We start from the raw sequence: 26,771 nt of genomic DNA on the forward strand, positions 1-26,771 counted from the left end.
ACTGATAGCGCTCTTGGAAGCCATGCTCCCACGCTGCCCTCTTTGTCCAGTGCCAGTCTTCCTACCCAGGTCCATGTCCACAGCCCTTGGCCGCTGGGAGTAGGGAACATTCTTATAGACGGCATCGAGAATCTTCTCCTTGACTTGAGTGATGGTGTCGCAGTTTAGCACCTTCACTGGGATCTCTGGGCTATTCTCATTGTCAGGGTTGACGCAGTTCAGGATCTGTAAGTAGGGGACCAAGGGTGAGCTTCACATACTCGAGAAGTATTGTGGGAAGAAGTCGAGGCCTCAGAACCCATTTTCCAATGTTTGTTCTAATGAGAAAAAATGTGGTTCTTTATTTTGAGACTTGGTTTCTTCCTCTTCCTGCTATCTACTGTGAGAGCTGAAGCCAAGTTGTTAATCCTTTCTCAAGAAAAAGATAAGCTACTTTTCAAATGGGTTGGGGTAAGCTTAGTGAAGGCTCATGGGTGTCCATGGGTGTCAAGTGCTGGTCTGTCTTGTCCTCAAAAGCTGCTACACTGGAGACCAGCATACTTACGTTCTTTCCTTGCTGATTTTGCAGTCCCAAATGGTAAGTAAACTTGTTTTCCCTCAATATCATCTTGGGTAAACTGAGGCACAGGCTGCTCATTTGGCTCACCAGATGAGGGGAAATCTGCCTTCCTCTTTATAAACTTGATATACCCAGAGATTATCACGTTCCCAAGCCTCTTTTTGATAAATGGCCTCATTGGCAATAAGGTAGAGAAGGGACTGTCACAGGTAGTACAGGGGCTTTTGTTCTCCTTACCAGAGTCTTGTACTCTATCTGTTGCCGGATGAGCTTGTCTTCACTCAGGGAGTATCGGGCCTCACCAGTGATGGCGTCAATGGGGCCTTTCTCCATCTGCTGCTTGATTGCACAGTATAGCATGAAGAGCGGTTCCCCAGCGCACTCCTGTGGGCATATCAGGTCAGAGAATATAGCTCTTGCCTAGCTCGTCCTGACTGCCTCTAAAGCCAGGGGAGAGAGCCCAAGCCTGCTTGGCTTGGGAGCAGTCATGCCAAGGAATCGTATGGTTTAGCTCCAGCCCTGCTCACTCCCTCTTACCTTCAGGAACTTGTGTAGAAGGAAAGCAAACCAGTTGGTCAGCATCTTCTCAGCCACAGACTCAGTCCTGGAGAAGGCAGAGGGACCAGTTACCCAGGTGACTGTTGGTATACCCAGGCTTGTCATGTGTGTAAGAGATCATACAGCTAAGACTGGATGCTAGCAACCCAACCAAACCCCAGCAATAATTGGAAGTGACTGCCTAGGAATGAGCTCTTTCCTATACTTAATGGGAAATTTCCTGGGAGGTCATTTCCCAAGATTTAATTTTCTGAGACTCTAAAAAGTCAAGACATTTCATTTTAGCTGCTTTGTGGTACTACAAACTGCTGGTGACACCTGAAGTGCGTAGTAGACAAAGACTTATCCCATAGGCTGTAAAGGACTAGTTCCTTACTCCCTTAGGTCTCCTGGTGATTAAGAGAATCTGTCTGTTCCTCTGTGGTTTCTGCAACATAAGTACTTTGTAGTACATGCCAGGTACCTGCCTCTCCAAACATAGATTGCCTCATATGTTCAAACCCAAACTATATTATTGACTGACTATATAACTTTGAGTAAGTCACAGTCATAATTAATTCACACTTTCAATTATTAGAGGTGAATCAGCCAGTATATTTAAAATGCAAAAGATAACACATGCCCCACAGTAAAAACACTTGGTAAATAAGAGTGATTAGGCCTGTGATTCATATGCTCTCTAGGTTTTTAGGTGGAGAGCAGTGTTTAAAGAGTTTAGCCAACAGTGGGGGTCTGTTTCTGTAAGCACCACTTCCTTCCCCTCCCCCACACCAGGCTACAGCTATGGGAACTTGGAAAGAAACAAAGCAAAGCACTGTGATAGACCTTGTTGATGGGTATGTGAAGGGGTATTTTAACTCCCTACAACGTGATGCAAATTATACCCTCCGGCTGAAGTAAAAGCCAGGGCTGCTTAGCAATAAGGGCTGGGAGAGAGTGACAAAGGCAGAAGAGATTGCAGCTTTCTCTCTGGGCCCTCCCAGCATCCTCTTTCAGCATTGTGTTTGAGATTAGCTCTAATTTAAATACAACAGCTCTTAATGAGAGCTTCCAGTGTTCAGACTGGTAGGACTGGGCCTCAACGCTTATAAAATAAAGCCACCCCATGTGTGGCCTGAAAACCCAAGATAGTGAGGGAAGGTTCAGGAAGAGCCTGAGTGGAGGTGGTAGACTCAATTCCCGCTGCTCAGAGCCCTAGATCATTATGAGCTCAGCTCATTATGACCTCAACGGAGAATGGGTGCAGGAGGAGACAGAGGGTCTCTAAAATCGATGCCCTATCAGAAAAGTGGCAACTGAGGTAGGTGGTATATACTAGCAATTCCAGGCTAGAGAGCTGGGCCCCAAATCCGCTCCTAATCTCTGTCTAGCAGACCTAAGTATGATGATGGGAAATTGTCTGCTTTTGCTATCCAATAAGGCTGCCACAAGCACAGGGTGTCTGGTCACTGGGATTATGACCAGTGAGACAGAGAAAAAAAAGTGTATGATTCATTTTAATCAACGGTGGCACCATGCTCAGGAGCACAGCTCTGGAAGCTGAGGCTGATATTTCTCTCATCTCGTTTATGAGGAAACCAAAACACAAAAGGACAGCACCCGTGGTGTGAGGTCACAGAGACAAGTGGACTGGGGTTCAAGCTGAGTCCTAAGACAGGCCATGTACTTGGGTTGGGAGTCATATGGTTTCCCAGGACCAGCAAAAGATCACACTCCATACTGGGCTGTTATAAGGACACAAACAACCCTTCATGGAAGCCATTTCAAGGGGTTGAGGATATCGGGAGCCTATCTGACAAGGTTTCTAACTTATAACTGCCTTTCCCCTGCTGTGGGTCAGACCTGCGGAGAAGAAGCTTGGGGTGGTTCTTGTTCTCCAGGTTCTTGTCAATGAGGTCAGAAAGCAGCTGCTTGAGGACATCGGTGGCGTATTCCAGGCGACCCTGAAGGCCTGTCATGATGAGAGATGCCACGTTCCCACGGTCTCGCATGGAGAAGCTGCGCTGTAGCTCCAGTGTGCGGATGAAGGTTAGCAAGAACACCTTGTTGTTGATAAGCTGGCCGAAGAGTTTCAGGGCTTTCTCCACATGCTGCTGTCCGTTTCCCTGTACCTGAGGTATACAGGATGACCTTTAGAGGACAGGCTCTGGGTATCCCCTCAGGCCCTTAGGACATGATGATGATAATGCCTGCTCTAGGACCCTCTCTAGGAGGGCTGCAGCCATTGTATCCCCCAACTCTGTTGCTGGGGGTTGTTCTGTGAAGGTTATTCTTCTGGGTCCCCTCTATTTGTCTTGGAGGTGAGGTTCTGAATAGCACAACAGATGTAGCTCATTTCCCAAGAACCCAACAGGAGATGATCCATCAGCTTATTCATTTCCCTGTAATTTCCTCTGCCCTGGCTCATTCTCTTGAGTAAACAAACCAACAAATGTACAAACAAGCCCCAAGTTATTATTTCTAAGTCTGTCACAAACTACTGCCACCCCCTCCCGTTTTTAAAGCTGTTATGAACTTTCATAAGGCTCTTTTCCTTCATAACTCGATCCTGCCCCCTGGATTTCCTGGGAACCTCTGGCATGCATCATTAGAAGACAGGCAGTAAGTACCTCCAGCTCCCGCAGAACAGGGTGGTCCTCAATGCCTGGGAACAAGACTCTCATGGCATAGGTACGGTAGTCCAGGTAAGGGATTCCTGATCGATCCAAGTCACTGGTTAGCTCATTGATGTCTGTCTGAAGCTCTGCAAAAGCTGTGAGAGTAAGAGAAGACAGGGAAGCTTAGAAGGAGTTCAAGTGAGGGCAGAAGAGAAAGGGAAAAGCTTGTCTGAAGAAGGAAGCTGGGGTACAGAGGAAGTAGGTTAGAGGAGTGTAATGAGGAAGGTATCCTAGGTTTTTGCTATAGGTTGTTTTCTATAAGATTTTAAGAATCTCCTAAGGCATGATCCCCAACTTGAAGCTATTAGAAGTGGTGGTAACTTGAAGAGGCAGAACCTGGGGGAGATCTTAGGGATGTGCTTAAACTGAAAGGGGATTGTGAGACTCTGGGTTTTCCTCTTTGGGTTTTTTGCTTGGCTACATTTTGACCACTATATGTAGCCTTACCACAGGCCTTTAGACAACAGGATTAACTAATCATAGACAGAAAATTTTCAAACTCAGCCAAAGTAACTTTCAAAAAGTGTGTGTGTATATATGCATGTGAATAGATACATGCAAAAGTATCTGTGACATGTGTGACTTTGGAAGCCAGAGGATAACCTTAGGTGACATCTTCAGAAACACCTCCTCAGGGACAGGATCTTCATTAGCCTGGAGTTCACAAATTAGGTTAATCTGTCTAGCCAATGAGCCAAGATCCTCCTGTCTCTGCTTTCCCTGTGCCATAATTGTAAGCCCATGCTAAATGCCTGTCCATTTTGTTGTTGTTTGCTTTTATGTGGGTTGTAAGGATCAGCCTCAGGACCTCATGCATGTGACTGAGCTATTTCCCAGATCCCTTTCTCTCTTTACTGGGTGATTACACAATATATTGTGATGAGAAGGTGGAGAATTTCTATGTCTTCTACGTTTATTTTTTATTTTTATTTTTTACTTCTACAGTTGCAAAGGTGACTAAAATATAAAGAAGAGAACAATATGACTTTGGCCCTTTGTAGATATTTGTAGACACAAGAGGAGAACTTCCTGAGTTCAACAAAGGTCAGAATAAATAAATTGATCACCTTCCCCTAGAAAGAAGAACCAGGATGTAAAAACCTTGGCTGTCAAATGCTCATCCTGCAGGTGAGTCCAGACAGTGAGGGGCTCCCAAGTGTCTCCTTGGCTTTTCAGGTCAATGGGTAAGTCTTTAGGCTTTGTGCTGAGGAATGAGGGAGATGGGAGGGTTTTGACCCATCTCTACCAATACAGCTGTTCCGCATTGTCTAACAGTTACTTACTTGTGAAAAGCCACTTGCCACAAAGGGAAAAATGTTTTGATTCCTAATTGAGATGTTTACCCAGAGAGCCTGCCAGGTCCTCAGCCTGAGAGAATGCCAGGTATGCTTGTTAGCCACCCTGTAGATTTGTCTGCGTGGGATATGAGAGAAAACACAATCTCTACTCCTATGCACATTCACATCCAAGGTGGTCAGCATTCAGTCTACAGTAGAGATAGAAAACAAATCCTAGGAGGTGATGGGCCAGGAAGAAGAAGGTAGGGCTTTCCTACTTTCCTGGCTGTGGCTTCCATACACTGCAAAGGTGCTCCTGTGAGTATTAGGAAAGGAATAAACACTGGCAATCAATGGATCTTGTCTGAGACATTGAGGCCTGGCACTCTTACTGTGAGGGAACGAGACAGTTGGCTAAATTATGGGCTGAATTGGGGTAGATCAAGGACATTGAACACTGCCAATGGACCTCTCTCCTTACACTGGGGCGTCCCTGGGTATTCTCTAACCCGAGGGACAGGGAAAGTTTCTGTGAAGGAATAGAATATGAAGGCTGTGGAAAGAAGATAGAGATAAAGGCGGAATTTGTACGTAAGGAGGGTGATAAGATCAGTGAGGAAGGACAAGTCCTGGAGTCAAGGATGCACCCGCACTCACCTTCCTTGCACTCCAGTGCCACCCTGGACTCCAGGTTGTCCATCTGCATTTGGAGCCGCTTGAGCGTGAGGTCATTTTCCCTAGACTTGCGCTTGTAAGCGATGAGGACAATGATGACGATGATAAGAAGGAGGCTTCCACCAGCCGCGATGCTGATGATGGCCGGCAGTGTCAACAAGCTGTCGGAGATGACGCTCACGGAGCCAGGTGAGAATACCATCCCCCCCACGTGAACCTGTACAACATACACACAGACACACAGGTAAAGAGTCCTGGTATGCTATCAGATCCTACAGAGTGAGCAATGGCAAGACAGAGGACAATAGTACTGTGGATATTTGAATATTAAGCAATTCCTGCCTTGGGATTTGCCTTTCTCCTTATGTGTTCCCATTTTGAGGACATGGAGATGAGGAAATACGGAGGGCATGAGTCAGAACTGAGGGAGAAGGGAACCTTTCTTCATGCATACATGGCGAGGTTGGGCAGAGGAAAGAGACAGAAGAGGGTTCACTCACCATGACCTTGTGCTGCCCTGTGAGGTTTGGAGGTTCACAGAGCAGCTGTGTCTCAGACACAGTGACTGTGCACGGTGTCTCTCCAATCATTACTGTGTAGTTGAGTTTGGCCCCTCCAGAGGCCGGAGGACAGAGATTTTTGCCCTGTCGAGAACAGATGTCTTAATGAGGAGAACTGGCATATGCAAGCAGACATTAATTACCTACTTAAAAGGAGACAAAGGAGACCGGGTAGGGAAGCAATGTAAAAACCAGTAAGCCTCCATGGCTGTTTTTTAAAGGAGACTTCAACCAACCACAGATGAAAGGAGTGCACCCCCCTCCCCCCAAAGAAAGAGGTGTTTAGGAAAGAGGAAGATAGAAAAGGAAAAGGAGACACAAAACACAGACAGATACAGATTCAGGGGAGGACACATGGTATTTAAGGGTAGGTGGGATGCAACAAAACTCCTGTATGCTAGCACCTAGAGGTCAGGCCTTCTCAAGAGGGAAGGGCCTGCCGCACTTTCCCAGCACTCTACAGGCTTTTCTTTCCTACCTTCAGGATGATGGGTGAGCCTGGCTTCTGATCCAAGATTCCAGTGGGGCTGAGCAGTTCAAAAGTTGGGTTGGGGTAGTAGATGAACTTGGTGTCATTATAGATGAGTAAGGATTGGACATTGTTAAAGAGAAATCCGAACTCATCTGGCCGTTCCACAGTGTCCAGACCTGGGCGGTAGTCACTGGTCAGAGAGGGTGCCAGGCAGGTGAGGGTGGTAGTGTTTACCACCGTGCATACCTAGGAGGCAGAGAGCAGTTCAGACCTGACCACCTGCTGGGCGAAGATGGGTGTGTCCTTTCCTCTTACCCTCTGTGTGCTTTTCCTTCACTACATGGGAGACCCTTAAGAACAATGTGGTGATAATGCCTTTAACCCCACTCATTTATTTGTTAACACTGTTTTGAGCACCCGATTTCTGCTAGACACTGGGATGAGAGTCTGGTGCACAGAATGAAATAGTCTCAAGGGACAGCTCTGGATTAATTAAACAAGCTTTATAAGCTACTCCATAGAGAGAGAGCCTGGGGCAGCACAGGGCACGATACTGTGAAGTGCATGAATGGATGAGGAACACTCTGGTGAGTGGAACCAGATGCTCTCTGGACAGTCTGTGAGTGTGCACGGCCTAAAGCAGGATTCATGAGGGATTTCCCTCAGAACTAGTGAATGCTTTTATCCGAAGAACATGAGCATTACCTAGGCCAAAGAATAGTTCGGGAACAAGTTTCAGCTGGAGGAGACAGCAACGCAATATGTAAGAATGTCTGAAGAAGAGGACGGCTGCAGTGAGGGAGTATGTGTGGGGGCTGGGGTGAGAGTATTCAGTGTGAAACAGAAAATGGGGAGACGAGTTTTTTGTGCTTTGTAAAGTGTTCAGCTAATGCCTCAGCACAAAGTGCTCACAGAATTCTGCCACTCGGGGCCTATCTTTTTTTTCTCTGGCCACATATTCCTCTATCTGCACTCAGAAGTGACACCAGGTTCATGCTCTCCCTTGTCTCTTGAAAGACCTCTGGTCTGCTATCAAAACTCTACTGGCTGGTGCCTGCTTAGCACCATCTGCTATTCTTTCCTGCAGTGGTTGGTTCTGAGGCTAAGACAACAAAGAAATGACAAACAGACCCATTGCAGGGTATAGGGGGGGAAAAGAGATTCTGACTTGCTCTCCTCCTAACTTTTACTCTGTACTACTTAGTTTAGTTTCACTGTGGGAGCTGGGCAGTCATGGAACTGCCTAGAACATTATAGTATACATTATAGTATATACTGCTTAGCGTGTGTGTGTGTGTGTGTGTGTGTGTGTGTGTGTGTGTGTTTGTATGTGTGTGTGTGTGTGTTTGTGTGTGTGAACATATACACACTCAGGCTTCATGACCAGAAACAGGGGCCTGCATGATACAGTTGACAGCACAGAAAAGAGCTGGTATGTAGAAGTAATGTCAGAACTCTGTCTGAGTCTTAACTCTTCCGAACAAAACAGCTTCCCTGGATTTTCTGCTGTCCTAGAGATGAGTTTCCATTCCTGTCCCTTTCCAACTTAATGCCCATGTCATGGTGTATCTGGGGTTACTGATAGGCATAGTAGAAGCAACAGGTACAATTAAATGAATACAGCTTGTCAATATCCCTATGCATTTTGAGGCTTTGTGCCAGTACTCCTCACCATCTACTAGGAACTTGGAACACAAGCAAAAGAGTAGCTCTAGGCAGGCTGAGGCTAAGGTGAGGCCCAAATGGAGCAAAAGGGCGAAGTTCTTTTTTCCTCATACCATAAACAGAGGCCCAGGGCCTTCTGGGGACATTGATTTGCTCCATGCCTTCTATCCAGACCTGCAAGCCCAGCTACTCCCTGTGAGCCCAGCTACTCCCAGGCAGGTCACCATGTAGGCCTGGAGTCCTCTAATCCTTCCCATCAGGTGGAATTTATTTAGTTCCGGGAAATACTGTAGTCAGGTATGTACGGTTGGTGGCAGTGTGGGGAAAGCCCTCAAGACGTAGATAAATCTCTGGAGGAGAGAGGGTGCCTCACCTGGCCTGGGCTTCCCAGGATATCATGTATGAGGGAAGCTCAAATGCCATTTTTTGTTTTTGTTTTCATTGAGGACAGAAGCTGTAGCTTTGGGGAGTCACCCTTGTCTTCCCCCATGCTAACATTGTAGCACTTTCTATACTATATTCACATCTCATTTTATGTGTACTGGTGCCTTATATTGATCTGTTTACTGGGGAGAAAGTCATCCCCAGTTTGATCAATTCCTTGAGACAGCAAAAGCCTTGCAACCAGGCAGCATTCCTTACATGTAGAAACCAATGACAAAGCCATCCCTAGCCCAAACCACCTCATGTCATACTACGCACATGCCATAACCATCTCATGACTCTGTACCAAGCAGCCAGGAAGAGACCATCGTGCCTTAGGGCCAACTGCCATACACAAATCAATCAGCTGGTGCTATAGTATCATCCATCCCAGGAAGACTAAGAGAAGCTAGAGCTAGCTTTTTCTTCTGCCTAAAAGTGGGCTGACTTGGCATGGGGGTTTCTTATCCTAAGAATTTATCTGTAAGTTGTATTCTGGTTGGCCTTTTTGGAATGATAATAAAATCTGTATTTTAAAACCTGTACTTATTTTTTTTGGGGGGGAGCAGGAATGGTTTATCTTCCCTGGTATGAGTGCAAAGCATCCATTCCCAACTCCTCAGGCCCCAGAAATTTAACAAAATAGCAATGACTGGGGGCTCAGGAAAGACTTAGCTGTCAGGAGACATACAGAGTCCAGGATCTTCCTGTGACTCCATTTCTGAAATTGGATGAAGGTAGAATGTGTTTACCAAGCTAAATATGCATTTTTATCATGATGGGAATTCACAATCATGATTACCTTGTGATTGGAGGCAAGTAAGTTATCTATCCATCTGGCCTTAGTTTGTCCTATATACAAGGAGGGTCTGGGATCTGATAATCCTTAACACATTTTTTTGGTCTAGCCTAGCACTGTGTTATTTTGTGTGCCTGTCTTCCAAGGAAGCTTCAGTAGGCTGGACGTGTGTCGGGGATAAGAGGAGAGACATCATTCTACCTATTACCTGACCATCTCAGCTTTACCAATATCTCAAAGGTCATAGAGTAATAGTTGTAATTCACAACAATAATGATGACCAACATAGAATCTTCTGTATTATAATTATGAATACAACAATGTACAGAAAATGCAAGTTAAAATGAGTGAGATGGTACTATAGGAATGAACTGAAAACTTTTCAATAACTTATCAGACATTCTGTTCTCATCAGAATAGGAGAACTTTTTGAGATCCACGGACACTCATAGCTAAATGTAATGAAATTATGCAGCTATGCAAAGGACTGAAGACCCTGTGGTCATCTTGCCAGTGGGTCAGAATTCTCTGTCTGCTGACATTAAATATAAACATTAATTCCATGGATGGCCTGGTCAGATACTGCAAAGCAAGTCTTTTAGCCATTACCTACAAGGAGCACAGGATCACAAAAGTTAAATGACTTGGTTGGAGCCATATAGCCCATAAATGGTGGAGTCTTATTTCCAATACAGAACTTTCTAAATGTGGAGGAAGAACTTCTTTCTACCTCATACACTGTTTCTCATTTATCCTTTAAGGGAAAATTTTCACTGAAGTGAACATAACCCTTTAGTGCTATATCAAATTCAGCAGCCAGCACTTTTAGACCTTTGCTATATCACCTGAAATTATAATGCCATCACATTAGTTTCTGGACAGCTTAGGTGTTTGAAACCATGACTACAGAGTCAAGTTTTCAGTCAATTTCCCTTTCTAGTGATCAGGCTTCCATATACCTAACCTGTAGCTCCCAGCCTTGCAGAGAGCCATGGTTACTGGAACCAAGGAAGGGAAGACCAAAGGTTACTCACATTGACAGATTCTTTTCCATTAAACTTGACGCGGATTTTTGGCTCCTGAATGATATCCAAGTTGAAGCCTGTGATGGTTAGGGGTGTGTGCCCACTGGAAACAAGCAGAAGCTAGGTTAGGTAAAACCCACTTAAATTTGGTAAAGTGAGATTCAACCACTAGTACCCCCAATATGAACCACCCTTGGGCTGTAGGACTTCTGCAACTTTATTTCCCTCTTGGTGAATCCTGTTAATCTCACTTTCCTCCAGATATAATCACATTGTCTTCCAGATGATGTGCCTTGCTGACCTTGAATACCTTTAGATGTACCTCACCAATCTCACCCACCTAGTGATGCTCCACTCTGGCTCAATACGTTGGACCCGTGGGTCATCTATGTACTCGAACTGCAGACTGCTATCTACCCGGGCTCGGTCGACACTCACGGAGACAGGGACTGGTCCTAGTCCATTGGATGATGGGGGTGAAGTACATACAATCTCATTCATTGACCTCCTGATGGGGAAACAGAAGGATTAAGACAAAGAGATGGGCATGAACTAGCTTGAAAAGTATGTCCCTCGCCCAAGTGTGGCCCATGATAGAGTCTGCTGTTTTCTTATTTTCTGTGCTACAGAAATATCCTCCACCAGTGCGTATCAGCACCTTCCCTTTCCCTTCACTTGATTCAGAAGGGAGCATGGTAGAAAGGTTAAATAATATGGGCAGGGACAAGGCTCTACAAGATTTTTGGAGAACTTCTGGATTTTTCTAGAATATGACTAATTACCACTTAAGATTCCAGTCAGGTTGTCAATACATATTTCTGTTTTCTGTTGTAATAAAACCACAAAGCGTTCTCTGATAGAGTTTATAGTGCAAAGCTCTCATGTGGGTGACACTGGGCAGGCTGTAGTTTAACCCATGGATTCCTTCAGACTTTACCTGAAGTCTGCATCCTCAGGGCTCATGGTTGTGGCTGACAATATTAAATGTTCGTTGCTGTTGTTGTTAGTTTGGTTTTCTAGTGCACATTTTAATGCACAGAAGATAATGTAGAAAACAAATCTTTACTTAAATTGCAGAGACCATGTCACCTCTATTAGTCTCAAGTTCCTACAGTGACACTTCACCTAGGGAGCTCCTGGGATTATTACTCATCTATTCTAATAACCCTTGCTTCCAGTTTCCTTTAAATGTTACCAGTCCCTCCAATTTATGGGACATAAACTGATAAGTGGCATACATTTCTAACAATGACTATCATGTCTGAGCCAAGGAGAGGACCAATGATGAGGAGGTTATAGGTATGCCAAGGGGAAAACAACACACTACCCTTCACGTTTATCTTACCTATAGAATTTGCAGGTCTGATTGCCCAGGTACACTGCCACACTACTTCCAGCACCAAGGTAATGGCCTGTGATGGTCACCATGGTACCTCCTGACTCTGGTCCTCGGATGGGGCTGAGTGACAGCACAGAGGGATTCTTTGAAAAGAAACAGAGAAATAGTCCTAGCTTAGGTCCAAGGCTAGATCTAATGGTAAGAAGAATAACAATCATGCTAGAAGCGAAGGTAGTTTTCCTGCCCTTGGCAGTCCTAAACATCATTGCTTTCTCTAGGGAAGGTGAAGGGCTGCCATACATTGAAATTTATTAATGTCTTGGGGAGTCTTGTACTCATAATACTGACAAAAAAGCTAATATAACACTGACTAATCTATAAAATAGTTTATGTATTGAGAACAATTTTAAAGGGCTACTTTATAGAGAGCCTGTTCTAAGGTTTGTGGTTGTTGTTTGGTTGGTTTTGGCACAAAATCAATAGGGCTGAATAAAATGTTCTTGCCTAAGTTGGGCAGCTGATAGGACTGCAACCTCTATGAATGGTCCACATATATGTTCTCTTGTCCTGCCCTAAGCACTGAGACCTCATTCTTGGTGCCATCAGTAAATGTTAAACATGGCTTCTCTGACCCTTCCTGATGGATGAGAATATCACTTGCAAGCATGCTCACTGAGCTTCATGTAAAAGAAATTTACTAAAAGAAATCTCTAGCCTCTGATGCACCAAGCAGTTGACCTAAATCAGAAAGAATTGTTTCTGCCTAGTGGGCAGTGATGTGGAAAATGCAAGATTTTTTTTTTGTTTGTGTTTTTGTTTTGTTGTTGCTTTTGTTATCTTGTTACCTTGTTAGATAGAGTCTCACTACACAGCTTGGGCTGGCCTTGAGCTGGAAACCCTCCCAATGTCACCTGCTGAGTGCTGGAATCAAAAGCATGCGACACCATACAGAGCTTGGGAAGTACATTTAACTTTGTGAGTGGATTTTAGCCTGTACCAGCCCCCTCACTTCTATAGCCCTGAGGTGGGTCATAGGATTTTTCTGGATTTCAGCTCTTCCCTTGTCCGTTGAACAGGGTATGATAGGCCTAGGGCTCTTTAAAGCTCTGATATTTACAACTCTCTCCCTATCTTTTTCTTTTGCTTCCCATATCCCTTAGGGGAAAAAATGAGGTACAGTGGCTACAGACAGACTGGCAAATCTGAGAAAAAAAAAGTACAAGGAAAAAGGTAGCAATACCAAAATGAGAGTAGAGGTTTGGAAGCTTTATAAACTAAGTAGTAAAATGCTTTAGAAAGAAAAGAATGTTGTGATCTAATGATTTTTTTAAAAAACTCTTAGTAAGGTTGGTTTGACCCCATCCACTGTTGTTAACACTTTTTAAATGAAGTACTCAGTGTGGAGATGTAGGTAAGATTTAGTAAAAGGAAGTTACAGGCCCCCAATATAATGTATTGATTCAGGATTAATTGAGCCTAATGAGACTCCAGGACCTCAGAAGCAAGTTATTGACTTGGTATGAATTTAGGACCAGCCTCACACAAAGTTTTAGTGCCAAAACTGCTTGATGACATATCTTTAGGGGTGTACATACATGTATGTGTAACCATACAGACACACAGAACTGTCAGTTCATATGTTCTCTCTCCTGGTCTCATGCACAGAGGTACAACTCTGCCAGATTAGAGACTCTTCAAATTCTTAGCTTAAAATATCCTCATCAAAAATCAAAGCATATGCATAAATATACACCACTTAATTAGTGTGTCTTCATTAGGCTAGAATTAGATCACAATGTCACATAGAGGAAAAAAGGCAGCCTAGTCTTTCATCTAGAATCCATTTCCTAAGAAAGGCTCAAGTTTTTGCCTTACTTGGAACTCTGCCCTATGGTCCTCTGAGACTCCAAAGTATCTGGGTTTCTGTTTGGGTTTTTTGCTTGTTTGTTTGTTTTTGTTTTTTTTTAAGTCATGTGACTATTCAAACTCAGAAAGACAGCCTTCAAAGCAGGGACGCCAGAAATTCCCTTTACTGGTCATCATGGTCAGCCTGGCTAGGAGGACCAGATGAGAAGTCCCTTGGAGAAGTCTGGAACAGAAGTGTGTCCTCGCTAGCTATGTGGCTAGCCTTGGTCCCAGTACTTACCACAAAAGTATACTGCTGGTGGGACTTGGTCATGAACTCTGGCTTGCATTCCCCAATGCACAGGCGCACAGGCCCAGATGTGGTACCCATAAGGGCATGGCCCATCTCACAGATGATCCTGAGAAGACAGCAGACCTCCCAATGAGAGACTCAGCAGTCAGTAGGTGACCCATCACTGCCTTGCCATAGTGCTAGGCCATGGCTCAGTTTTAGTACCAATGTGATCAATGTGTGTTTAGTATTGATCTCTGGGCTTTGTTTTATTTCCAGAGTAAGAGGTTGGATGTGGTTATATAGAAAAAGCTGTGGGTGCCTCTAATATACCATTCCACCCCCATTCCTCTGAGCACCTAGTCCAGTGCCTCACCATGGGTCATATCTAGGATTGGTGGAATGAGTGGACTGTGCAACAGAGATTGAGGGGCAGTACTTGGTGTTTTCTACTATGCAGTAAGCCAACATAGCAGCTCTCCCTATGAGCACAAGTGAATGATTGTCACACTGATTCAGTTGTAGTCTGTTTCCAGCAGTGAGCTCTCAAAGGCCACTAATCTGGTGAGATAGTGTGAGCATCCACACAGCAACTCCCAGCACAATGGCAGAAGTTCATAGATGTGGGTGAGTTCATTAGGTGCCAAGTAACACTTAATTAAGGCTGAGCCTACTGAGTGGGTGACATGGCCTTGGTTAGAAGTCAGGTCCCCCATCGTCAGGAACACTGTAGAAAGATGCTTTGCACTTTCTTAGCAGGTCAGATCAATACCCCCTGGTGATTTCCCTGGCTCCTGAGATAAGTTACAGAAGAATACTAGTCCCTTAAGTCACGGTGCCTTTCAGAAAGGGTGTGCTGTAGGGGATGGGTAGGAGAGGGTCCTACCAGTCTCAGCAAATAGAGGGTCACGAAATGGGGAAGGAAAGCTTTTTCTTTCCTCCTGACACCATTTTTGTTAGACAGTTCAGATTGTCAGAGCAGTGTCCATGCATCTATGCTAAGCTTGCTTAGTTGGGGTATCAGAAAAGCAACCCTCTTTCCCACTAATCCTCTGTATTCTCTTGGCACAGTGTGAAGACCTGTGTTTAACGGATCTATGCTTATCTAAATCGTTTTTCTAGGAAAGAAGGTAACTAAACAAAGATTTCATTTCAATGTAATAAAATTAGCATTAAACAAATCTCTCTCTCTCTCTCTCTCTCTCTCTCTCTCTCTCTCTCTCTCTCTCACACACACACACACACACACACACACACACACACACACACACACATACACACACAACCCGCTGGTTTCCATCTCCTTCATAATAGTTAATCCTAAATAAGTACATTGACTCCTGGTAAATATTTACTTAACATACAATAACTGTCTTTTACATTTAGCACATAAGTTACAACAGAAAGCACTTCCAGGAAGAAGAGTCTCCATTTTCTTTATCTCTGAATAAAGAAATTCACTGTGAGCCCACATAGCATGATAGCAGCAATCAATTAGTGAAGCACCTGAGAACCCAGTCTAAGGTGTTTGGTTATTATTATGGTGATACTTGCTTGGAGCAACAACTCAAATACTGTTTTCTGGTGCTTTTGTTTTGGGGTCTCTGATTTTCTACAGCTTCACTCGTTGCCCCCTAAAAGAACTCTGGAGACTCAGCTAATTTTTGTGGGAACTGAGTGTGGGAACTGGGAAGCAGATAAGCTTTTCCATTTTTTTCTAATCAAGCCTGTCTCTTTTTTCATTCATGGCCCGTCTATACTCTGTGGGAGAGCTCCTCCACAGGGGAAGCAATTATTGTAGGCATGAAGTTGTGGAAAAGGAAATTGGAGGACATGTGAAGGTTACAAGCAAAAATGAACTCTTGGTCTTGGGCCTGGGTGTGTTTTAGAAAGGAGAAGGTCTAGTCTGGCCTGTTAAACTGTCCATGGCAGGCTTAGAAATTGGCTGGGCACATTGCTTTTCTAGGTTTTAAAGATATTCTTGCTTGGAGTTGATGTTCCAAAGCTAAACTTTAAATATGGAGCCCCTAGAAGAGGCGTGATAAGAAATGGAGCCAACCCAAGTATCTGGACTAAGTACTTGTAGCTGGCTTTGAATGAAATCCATGGTTGAAGGGGCCTGAGGCATAATGTCCTCATTTAGTGGCTGAGCTCTGCCTTACCTGGCTGTAAGTAGGGAGAGGGCTGGGGTCAGAAGTAGGGGACAAGCAAGGGTTTGTATGAGCATGTCTAAGAAGTTAGACATGTATATGGTCACCTGATTTTTGACAAAGGAGCAGTAAACATTCAATGGAAAAAGGACAGCCTATTCAACAAATGGTGCTGGTCCAACTGGCACTCAGCATGCAAAAGAATGAAAATAGACCCTTTCTTATCTCCTTGTACAAAGCTCAAGTGTAAGTGGATCAAAGACCTCCACATTAAACCAGATACACTGAAACTATTAGATGAGAAAGTAGGGAAAACCTTAGAACACATAGGTACAGGAGAAAATTTCCTGAACAAAACACCAATGGCTCAAGCTCTAAGGTCAAAGATTAACAAATGGGACTTAATGAGATTGCAAAGTTTCTGTAAGGCTAAAGACATCGTCAAGAAAACAAAACGGCAACCAACAGAATGGGAAAAGATCTTTACCAACACCACATCAGATAGAGGCCTAATATCCAAGGTGTACAAGGAACTCAAAAAGCTAGACACCAGAGAATCAAATAACCCTATTAAAAAATGGGGTACAGAGCTAAACAAAACGTTTTCAGTTGAGGAACACCGAATGGCCGAGAAACATCTGAGGAAGTGCTGGACATCCTTAGCCATCAGGGAAATGCAAATCAAAACAACCCTGAGATTCCACCTCACACCAGTCAGATTGGCCAAGATCCAAAACTCAGATGACAGCAGATGCTGGCGAGGCTGCGGAGAAAGAGGAACACTTCTCCACTGTTGGTGGGGTTGCAAGCTAATACAACCACTCTGGAAATCTGTCTGGCGATACCTCAGAAAATTGGATATAGTACTACCTGAAGACCCAGCTATTCCACTCCTGGGCATATACCCCAGAGACACTTTAATACAGAACAAAGATATATGCACCACAATGTTCATAGCAGCTCTATTTATAATAGCCAGAAGCTGGAAGGAACCCAAATGTCCTTCAGAAGATGAATGGATACAAAAATTGTGGTACATATACACAATGGAATACTACTCAGCCACCAGAAACAATGACTTAACCAAATTCTTAAGAAAATGGCTGCATCTAGAGAATATCATCCTGAGTGAGATAACCCAGTCACAAAAGAACAGACATAATATGCAGTCACTGATAGTGGGATGCTAACCCCAGAGGCTTGCACTCCCCCAGAAACAACTCACAGACTGTATGAAGTCCAAGAAATAAAGAAAACAAAAAAATATACATATATTTACAAAACAAGAAGACTTTGACTATTTCCATGTTGCGTTTTGTTTTGCATGTACTTTACGCTTATTGTAACTATTAGGTTTTCAATGCATACTGTCAAGCCCTTGAAAAAAATCAAGTACTGACTAAAAAAATATATTCACATGGTTTTATATAAAAATTATTTTAATGTCTGAAAAAACAGTACTGACAAAAATGTATAATTTTAAGCAAAAAATGTTTAAAATCTGTACATTTATCTTTGTTTTGTAAAATAAAGTCGTTAAAAAAAAAAAAAAAAAAAAGACAGGGGTCAGCACTGCAGATTCCGATCTAGGACCCAGTGAGGAGAGCCGAGGGTATAGCAAGACCTGATCTGGAAAAGACCCCTGCATGCTATGAGCCATTCCCGTGTTTGGCATGTTGCTTTCTGTTCTTTGGTAGACTTTGTATGCATTCATACACAGACTATAGACAGATCCACACTCTGTTCAGGCTGTATTTTCCCCCGCAAAATGAATTACAGATTCTCTGAGCAGTGGGTCTGACCCGGTAGCCAGGCCGTCCCCACCCTCAGCGAGGCTAAGGCTCTGTGAGTGGCTGCGCATGCCCTTGGTGTGACTCGAGAGATTAAATTCCCTTGTTTAGTTGTGTTGATCGCCAAAGCCGCACAATAAACTTTACTTTTTAAAGGTTAAAAAAAAAAAAAAAAAAAAAAAAAAAGAAGTTAGACGAGTTTTCAGAAAACCAAGCAACATTACAGGTGAAGTACAATGGCTCCCTCTTTTCCCCTTTCACTCCTGAGCCCTGGAAGGCAGTTTGGAGAGGACTTGAATTTTCGTAGGATACCTGTCCTAGCTGAAGGAGATGAATTACAGGAGAAACATGCTGCAGACCTGGAAAGGGCTTTGTAGAAAAATAAGGACTGTGCCACGGGAGAACCTGTAACTTAATAACAAGAGCTATAGCTGCTGATAGCAGAGGTGGTCCACAAGATGGGACCCAATATCACATGAATCCTCTGCTCCAGGGAGGGTCTTATTATTTCTGACCATCAAGAGGCAGGGATGCTACATGACTTATTTAGGGTCACATTTCAGGAAGTAAAGGAGCCCTGATTAAAAGACAGGTGAGCCTCAGTTTCAACTTTGTGCCTTTCATCATTCCATTTGTAGACACTGGATCATTATTTTATAAAGGCATGTGTGTGTGTATGTGTGCATATATGTATTATATGTATGTATATATATGTATGTGTATATGTATGTATACATGTATTATGTATGCATATGTATGTGTGTATATGTTTATATATTTATGTATACGTATGTATGTATGTATGTATGTATTTTGAACAAAGTCTCACTATATTTTCTAGGCTGGCCTTCAATCTTTGGGTTGAAGCAGTGTTCCTGCTTCAGCCTCCTGAGTAGGTGGACCTATAGACATGTGTCACTCTACTTGTCCCAGATGATGGATTTAATAACAAGTTCTGGATGCTTTAAGGGAGGGACAGTACAGGCATCATGCTAGTGACAGATTTTGGCAAATATAGGGAACAATCCCACTCATTTCTTAGGACTCCTAGTCTTAGTCACTTGATGTATCCTCCACACAGACCACCACAGACATAAGGGTATATATTACTTCCTCCTCTGAGTCTCATTTGTATTCTCTGGTTTAATTTCTCAGAGGCTTCCCAATTTCAATGTCCTCTGTGTTCCTGGTTTCCCCAAGGCTCCCCATGTATTATTAGGAGGCAACGACTAGAGATAGTGAAAATTTCCCCTTTTAAAATGAGTTGAGTCAAACAATTGTCCAGTTTTCATATAGAGATTTGACTCTTAATTGAAAGAGGGGTTCTGGAATCACATTAGTGTAACCAATAAGATTTCCAGTTGGTCTCTCTCTCTCTCTCTCTCTCTCTCTCTCTCTCTCTCTCTCTCTCTCTCTCTCTCTGTGTGTGTGTGTGTGTGTGTGTGTGTTTTGCAGATTCTATGGGTCATGTTGTTCTAGCTTCCTGAGGACCACTTAGGTGACTGTACACATTTACAGTCTGTTCCTAATTTACAGATGGGCCATTTGAGAATCTGGAAGCAAAGTGACTTGCCCAATGCTATTCAGCTCATCAGTAGGTGAACTATAGCTTGCCTCCAGGCTCCTGGCACTAGCCCAGTTTTCTCATTATCCCCATACCACACTATCTCCGACAGACATGCATAAGTGGTAGCTTACTTCCTGGGTGGGAAGCACAGAGGTTCAGCACCCGTCCAGCCATGTTTGAGTTCACATACAAAGCAGACAAGAGGGAGGTCAGTTGAAAGCAAACCCTTGTCTCTGGAGATGCTGAGTTGAAGTCTAGACCTGCATTTCACTGCCCGGTCAATGTCCTATGGCTAAATCATCTTGCCCTCCACAGACATGTGCAGTGTTGATTTCAGGACTAATCAGAACCTTTAAACCAATATTAACTTAATTGTGGAATGATAGATGGCAGACACAAGCATATGGCGAGTCATTACTGCATTCACGAATCCTGCTTGTGGCCAGGATTCTGTACTGAGCCCACTTAGCCAGATTCATCTCTTGGAGACATGTGTAATGATCACACCTGCTGCTCACTGCCCAGGATGGAGGCTTAATGATGTTAACAAACTCTGAAACCTCAGGAGTGCTAATGAGCCTGGCACAGCTGGAAGCCAGGTTATAACCAGTGAGGCATAGGGTGTCCTTCACTGCTTCCCGCCTGTCCTGTGTCTGAAGCAAGGGAAGGGGCAGCTTTCAAGGGTCACCACTGGCCCCTAGCAGGCCTGGAATGACAGCCTCCTCAGGGTCCTTTCATGATTACACTCTCAGTTCATCTGGGTACTTTCTTCCCCTGGATAAAGAAGTGCACTTGACTTCATAAACAGAAGTAAAGTTTCTTGCAGTCCATTAGATGAAGGTCATAGACTAAATGGCTTGCTGAATCCTAAGGACTGATTAGCAGACGAGCCAGTGTCAAAACAGCTTAATTCAAACATTGGGCTAGTTTCGAGTCTAGCTGCCTGGCACCTCATACTCCTTACCCTAAAGCCTGAGTCCTCTAAGTCCCCAAGTTGGACCACAGAAAGTTATTGAGGTACAGGTGGATTTGGGGGGTGGTCTATGTGTCCAAGTACCTGGTGAAGCTTTGTGGGGCATGGGACTCTAGACCATGTGACTAGGAGGCTTCTGGCAGGTGGTCCTGGTTCCCAGTGTTTATCTCCTAATGTGGTTGCCAAGAAAAACGTATTCATTCCTGATTGTTCTTCTGTAAGGCTAGCCATCAGTTCCCCAAAGCTCATTTCTTATAGGGATAAGGTTGTCACTAAAGAACAGGACCTGGAGAATCAGAAGGATCAGGCCAGCTTTATCTTTTCCTTGCCTGAGGCTAGTGTCTCTTACACTTCTCCCAAGAGTTTGGGAATTTGCCCTATCTGCTACTGATCCTTCTCTGAGCTATGATAGAATAAAGGGCCTTTGAGGTTCAGAGCCATGGATGATGGCTGAGTCATGAAGTATCCAGCTCTTTCTTGCCCAGAAGTTGTGGCCAGTGTTGCTTCATCAGGGAAAGAGGCCTGACAAGGAGAAGATTTTTAGTTCTGATTCTGCCCTGGTATTGGCTTCCCAAGTGACTGGGGAAAATAATCTCCCCAACTTTTATTCTTGCCAGTGTCAGAATAATTAAAACACAGACAGTGGATGGAAAAATGTTCTGTACACTAAAAATTGCCGATGGAAAATAAAGTGATGTCATTTTTATGACTGCTATTGAGGACTGGCTTTCAGAGAAGCCTGAGGTTGCAGCTTAACGGTGCAAGAGAGAAAATCCTGAGTTAAAGTCAAGATCTCATCGGCTTCTGACACACACAGAGTTGCATCTTCAATAGATGGAGGAGTCCTTGACCCAGTGTCACATGACAGAGCATGAAGAATGCTCCAGTGGCTCCCTTCCCTTGTTCCTCCTTCGCTTTCATCCCCCACTTCTGGACCACTTCCTGCTCACCGACTGTAGTTGCTGCCAAGGGAACACCCCACACTGGAACATATGTCACTCCTGAGCTCGCCCGCCTGCCCGCCACTACATGCCTATTTTCTAATTTCCAGCTGACATTTTCCTTAGTGAAATAAATGAATCCACTCCAGTGGAGGCCCTGTTCAGATTAAGCTACTGTCAGAGCCCCAGGCACTAAACAAATTGTTGTCCACAGCCTACCCAGTAGGGTGCATTTCAATGGGGGGTTGGGGGGGGGAGGCAGTAGGAGGGACCAAGAGTTCCCAGAGGGGATTTCAACATTTGTGTCAGCAGGCAGGCAAAGAGTAAATGAGGGGCAGTCAGATCACCTGGAGCCCTGATGCAGGCCTGAGGAGAGAAGAATAGGAAAGCTAGAACAAGGTCTCCTGGGGGCAGAAAGACTCTGGGAAGACCTCTTGGGACATTTTCCACAGGAGGAGGTGATGTGAAAAATACTTGGGAAAGCCCCAGAGAAGGAAATATAGAGACTCGCCACTCTGAAGTTCGCACAGACAAAGGCCAGCAGGGCAGACTCACTGCTCAGCGATGATGTATTCCCCTGGGATGGGTGTGCAGGGCACTCCAGCCACCTGCACATGGTCAGCGATCTCAGAGAAGTCCAAGCCCAGGTTCACGCCATGGATGGTCACACGAGTCCCTCCTTCAGGTGGTCCTGATACTGTCAAAATCTGTAGGAGGGAGGAGGAGGGTTAGCTACTAGCTGAATTATTATTCACAAGAATAGAAGTTTCCTTTCCTTCCCTAAGAACAGAGTACTGAGGAGCTATGGTGAGACTCCCAGACTGTGAGTACCTCCTCTTTTTTCCATCTTGTGCAGAACACTAGTATCATCTAATATCATCTCTCTTACACCACCTCCTTAGATCATTCACTCATCTATCCATCCACCAACCTGTGCACCCATTTACCCATTCATTAAAAAGAAAAAAAAACTTATCAGGAATAATTCTGAACTCTCATAAGAATATCACTGTTTTATGCGCATCTCTAATTCACTAATTCACTGGCTGCCTAACTGTGATCAAGTTACAAAATCTCTGTGAACTCCAGTTCTTTTTTTTTTTTTTTTTTTTTTTTGTGAAGAGAGTATTATCCTGTCTGCCAAGGTGAAGTGAGCCTAGAAGCACCAGTCAGTTCTTGAAGTTCTGTGTGCACAGGAGGTTTTGTAACCATGACAGTACTGTTATTGCTATTTCTTGTGCTGGACCCTGTAGAACACAAGGGCGAGTACTCAACAGACTTGTCCTCAAGGAACTCGTAAGTCAGGAAGGAAGTAATAACAAAGTTTTCAGTTTGGGGTCTGCGGTGATCAGACAGATCCAGGGAAAACAGTGGGAACTTGGAACAGGTGGGGATTAGATTTGACTGAAGGGGAATACCACAGACCCATACTGCTTACCCTTGTTCTGAAAGAAAAAAAAAGTCTTACAGCATATGTTAGAACAAAGAAGTGACTTTACATTATTTATTTGTTCATTCTTTAATTTAGTTGCCAAATGCTGGTTATCTCATTTTGCTTTAATCCAAAAGGAAAGGAGTGGAAGAGTCGGAGTGTCTTCTATAAACTTCCCAGGGATCCCGTAAATCCCATGCAGAAGTTCATGCCTTAAAGGCTGCAGTTGCCTGAAGTTTGAAGTAACTAGTTAATCTTATCCTGAGTGAACTAAGTTCTAGAGGACAAAGAAATTCATAATTGTCAACCTAGGGGTAGAAGCAAGAGTGTCTCAGGGCATCTTATTCTAGGAGTCTCATTTCATAGTGAGAAGGAGAGCTAGGGATGTTAGGGATGGATCCAAAACCTCAGGCAACCTGTGCACTGCAATGAAAAGACAGCTTATCACTGCATCCCAAGAAAGGCTTGACTTGATTAAGACCAAGAGTCTGCTAAGATCCCCAACATGGTACCTCTGGGACAGAGACACTGTCTTTGTATTCTTGGACACTGAACAAGCTCCCCCTTGAGCCCATACATGCCTGTTGTCTGAGTCAGGGTTAGAGTTGCGGCATTGAAACACCATAACCAAAATCAGGCTTGGGAGCAAAGGGTTTATTTCACTCACAGTTCCATGGAACAGTTCATTACCAAAAGAAGTGAGGGTGCAATCTCAAACAGGGCAGGAACCTGAAGTTAGGAACTGATGCAGAAGACATGGAAGAGTTCTACTTACTAGTTTTCTCTTCATTGCCTTTTCTTGGAATAAAGTACCCCCTCCTCTTATAAATAAAACTAAGCATATGGAATACATCAAGGGAGATATTGCCAAGGGGATTCACAGGCATATCTATGTGTTGGGGTGGGGGTGTGAAAAACGGAGGGACTATGAGGAAAAGAAAGAGATAGTGAGAATAAGAAGCCTCTTCTGTCCCTAGAAACTCTAAAATGTCCAAGAATGGTGTGTTCTGGATATTCTTCTTGGCCATGGCATAGTTTTTCAGAGGCCTTGGAAGATGGACTCTTGTCATGAGAGGTGAATGAAGGACCTGCTTCTACCTATTACATAGCATAATGGGAGAGGACATGCTTTTAGCTATGGGTTCACATGGACCTTTGTGGACTTGGCTTCCCAACCCACCTCCACCCCAACCCCAGCACATGCATGGCTGGAATCCACCTACTCAATGGGTTGGGCAGAGCTGTGTTGGTTGCTTCCTTTCCTTGGTTCCTTTCCTCCCACTATTATTTTTAAAGAATCTTTTGTTCATTGCAGTTAATTATAACCTTTCGGGAAAAAAAAAAAAAAGCCTGTGAAATGAAATCTTTCTGGAACGCCTAAAAATACTCTTGTCTTGCAGGTAGCACATGAGTACTCAGTGCCTCTGGAAAATTTCACAGTGCAACTCCCCTGCTGTTCAGTCATAGCAGCTGTTTCTTCCAACATGGACGGTTAGTTAGACACAGGCTATAGGCACTGGGCTGCAGGACCAGTCTTTTGGTATAGAGCTCCTCAAGAGTGTAAGTTGGCACAGAGAAGATTTTTGGGTAAATTATGAGCAAGTGTTGTAATCTTAGAGTGAATATATATATATATATATATATATATATATATATATATATATATATATATATATATATATATACACACACACATATATATAATATATAATATATATATATATATTATATATATATATGTATATATATATATCCAGAATACATGTAAGTTCAATAGCAGCTGGTGTGCAAACCGGATCCTTCCGAGATCATCAGACCACGTTCCCAGTCTTGGAAAGCACTGAGAAAGGTGAGTTTTCAAGAGAGCCTGTTTCATGGGCTACATCTTACATTGTCATCACTTGGAATGGGTGGCCCAATAGTTCAGAGTAAAGATCAACTAAGCAGCACACAGCTTTGGCCTTAAAGAAATGCACAGCTTACAGTTTTGATTAAAACAAAACTTCTCTATAAAAGAGTGGATTTCCAAGATATAAATGAGCTGGTGATCATTTATTTGATTTGCAGAGTTTCCAAGGCCTTCATTACTGATTACTTCTAAATCTTTGTCATCTGCTCGCAGCTCTGTCCTGAGCCACAGGACATTTCCACTTCCACCTGCATGTCCCTCAGGCACCTTAAGTTTCACCTTTTCTAAAAATAAACTCTTAATTTTTCTTCCTTCTACCCAAGCCCAATTATCCTTCCAGATTTTCTTTCAAGGTAAATGGGGTCACTATACTCTTGGCCGAAAATTTTGCAAGTGTCTTCAATAGTTACTTTCCCTTCTCCTGTCATGTAAAATTAATAAGGTCAGGACCCTTTTAGTTCTCACTCCCATGTGTGACTAGATGCTAAGCAGATTTCACCACCTCACTCATTCTAACCAAAAGAGTCTCCATGTTCCTTCGTGTAAATTCCACAGCTGCCAAGGGTTCTAGCGACTTGGTTCAATGGTTGTGATCATTACTGAGGCAAAGTTCCCCTAGATTCTGGTCTCCCTCATTTCTTCAGCTGTGTCTTCCATTCTATAATATGGCCTCTGTGTCCTGCTAGAGATTACTAGTTCCCATACTAGCATGTATTTTAAACATTTCTGTTTGTTAGGGCTGGAGAGATGGCTCCAGCTAATCAGAGCATTTATTGCTGTTGCAGAAGCCAGAAGTTTGATTCTTATCACTCACACTGGGTTGTATACAACCTCCTGTATTTAACTCTAGCTCTGGGGGCCTAGCATTGTCTTATAGTAGATATTCTCTCTCTCTCTCTCTCTCTCTCTCTCTCTCTCTCTCTCTCTCTCTCTCTCTCTCTCATCTTCCCAGATGTCAGAGAAGAACCCAGGGCCCCTGAGTCACAGGAACCTGGCATTTACATCCTTATTCCTCCGCAGAACCAACTACACAGGTTGCAGAAAGGAGGGTTAGTGGAAAAATCTTCAGAGAAGGAAAGAATAATACCCCTCCAAGACAATATTTCACACTAGGCAGCTTATGAGTCCCCAGTGAGACTGTCCTCAGAGTTTTTCTTTTTCTCTTATAAGTAGCAAGAAATTGTAGGATACCCATGATATCACGTCTTAAAACCTTGATGCTGTCAGTAGCCAGGCCTGGCCTTTATGTGTGGTCTACAGATGCAAACTTTCTAAGTGTCTAGTTATTGCCTAGAAAAGGTCTTCATGCTCTAAAAGGAGCAGTGGAGCCTCAGAGGAAGATAAGAAGATGGTCAGAGGGCAGAAGGGGTAACACTGAAGTTTCCAGTGACACAGAATATACTGAGACGTGGCTGGATTGGGCATATTTGCCTATCTTAGCTTCTGATTTCAGATGGCCTGTGTGCCTCTGACTGCTCTGAGGTAAGGAAGTGAGACCTAGTACCCAGACAGTGTCCGCAGCAAGAAGATAGCAGAAAAACTCAGGTCTGGGTTTTGGGAAGCTATGTGGTGGCCTTGAACAAACTCATCTGAAAACTAGTAATCATGCTGGTCTCAAAGGAAGGATGCCAGGATTAAATTACCTAATGATTGGAAAGCCCTAGCATGTTAGTTCAGAGAGCAGGTCATAACAATTGATAATTTCCTGCTCTATGCTTCCCTACACTCAGGACTTATAGATGAGAAGAATATGGTATATCGGGATGGTTCGGGAGCTAAGAGATGATATGGATTGTCTTACTGATCTGGAAGGAGAACCTGTGTGCCAAGAAGTCCATGACAGACATTTAGTAACCAGGTGGA

The 26,771-nt window shown here is 43.8% G+C and overlaps 1 protein-coding gene across 1 annotated transcript in view; it reads right to left on the bottom strand.

Moving 5' to 3' along the window:
- The window catches only part of PLXNA2 (plexin A2), a gene marked incomplete at its 5' end in the record, with an annotated part of 171,766 nt that overhangs the window by 14,945 nt on the left and 130,050 nt on the right, over positions 1–26,771 (bottom strand). Inside the window, 13 exons of the mRNA XM_080926315.1 lie at positions 66–225; positions 797–943; positions 1,097–1,163; positions 2,960–3,228; positions 3,727–3,869; positions 5,709–5,943; positions 6,227–6,370; positions 6,765–7,004; positions 10,680–10,773; positions 11,011–11,178; positions 12,016–12,152; positions 14,156–14,273; positions 22,123–22,274. Of these exons, the coding sequence (XP_080782441.1) occupies positions 66–225; positions 797–943; positions 1,097–1,163; positions 2,960–3,228; positions 3,727–3,869; positions 5,709–5,943; positions 6,227–6,370; positions 6,765–7,004; positions 10,680–10,773; positions 11,011–11,178; positions 12,016–12,152; positions 14,156–14,273; positions 22,123–22,274 (2,074 nt within the window). The remainder of the gene's footprint in view (positions 1–65; positions 226–796; positions 944–1,096; positions 1,164–2,959; positions 3,229–3,726; positions 3,870–5,708; positions 5,944–6,226; positions 6,371–6,764; positions 7,005–10,679; positions 10,774–11,010; positions 11,179–12,015; positions 12,153–14,155; positions 14,274–22,122; positions 22,275–26,771) is intronic.

The sequence above is a fragment of the Micromys minutus genome, assembly GCF_963924665.1.
Source record: "Micromys minutus genome assembly, chromosome: 1".
Classification (NCBI taxonomy): Eukaryota; Metazoa; Chordata; class Mammalia; order Rodentia; family Muridae; genus Micromys; species Micromys minutus.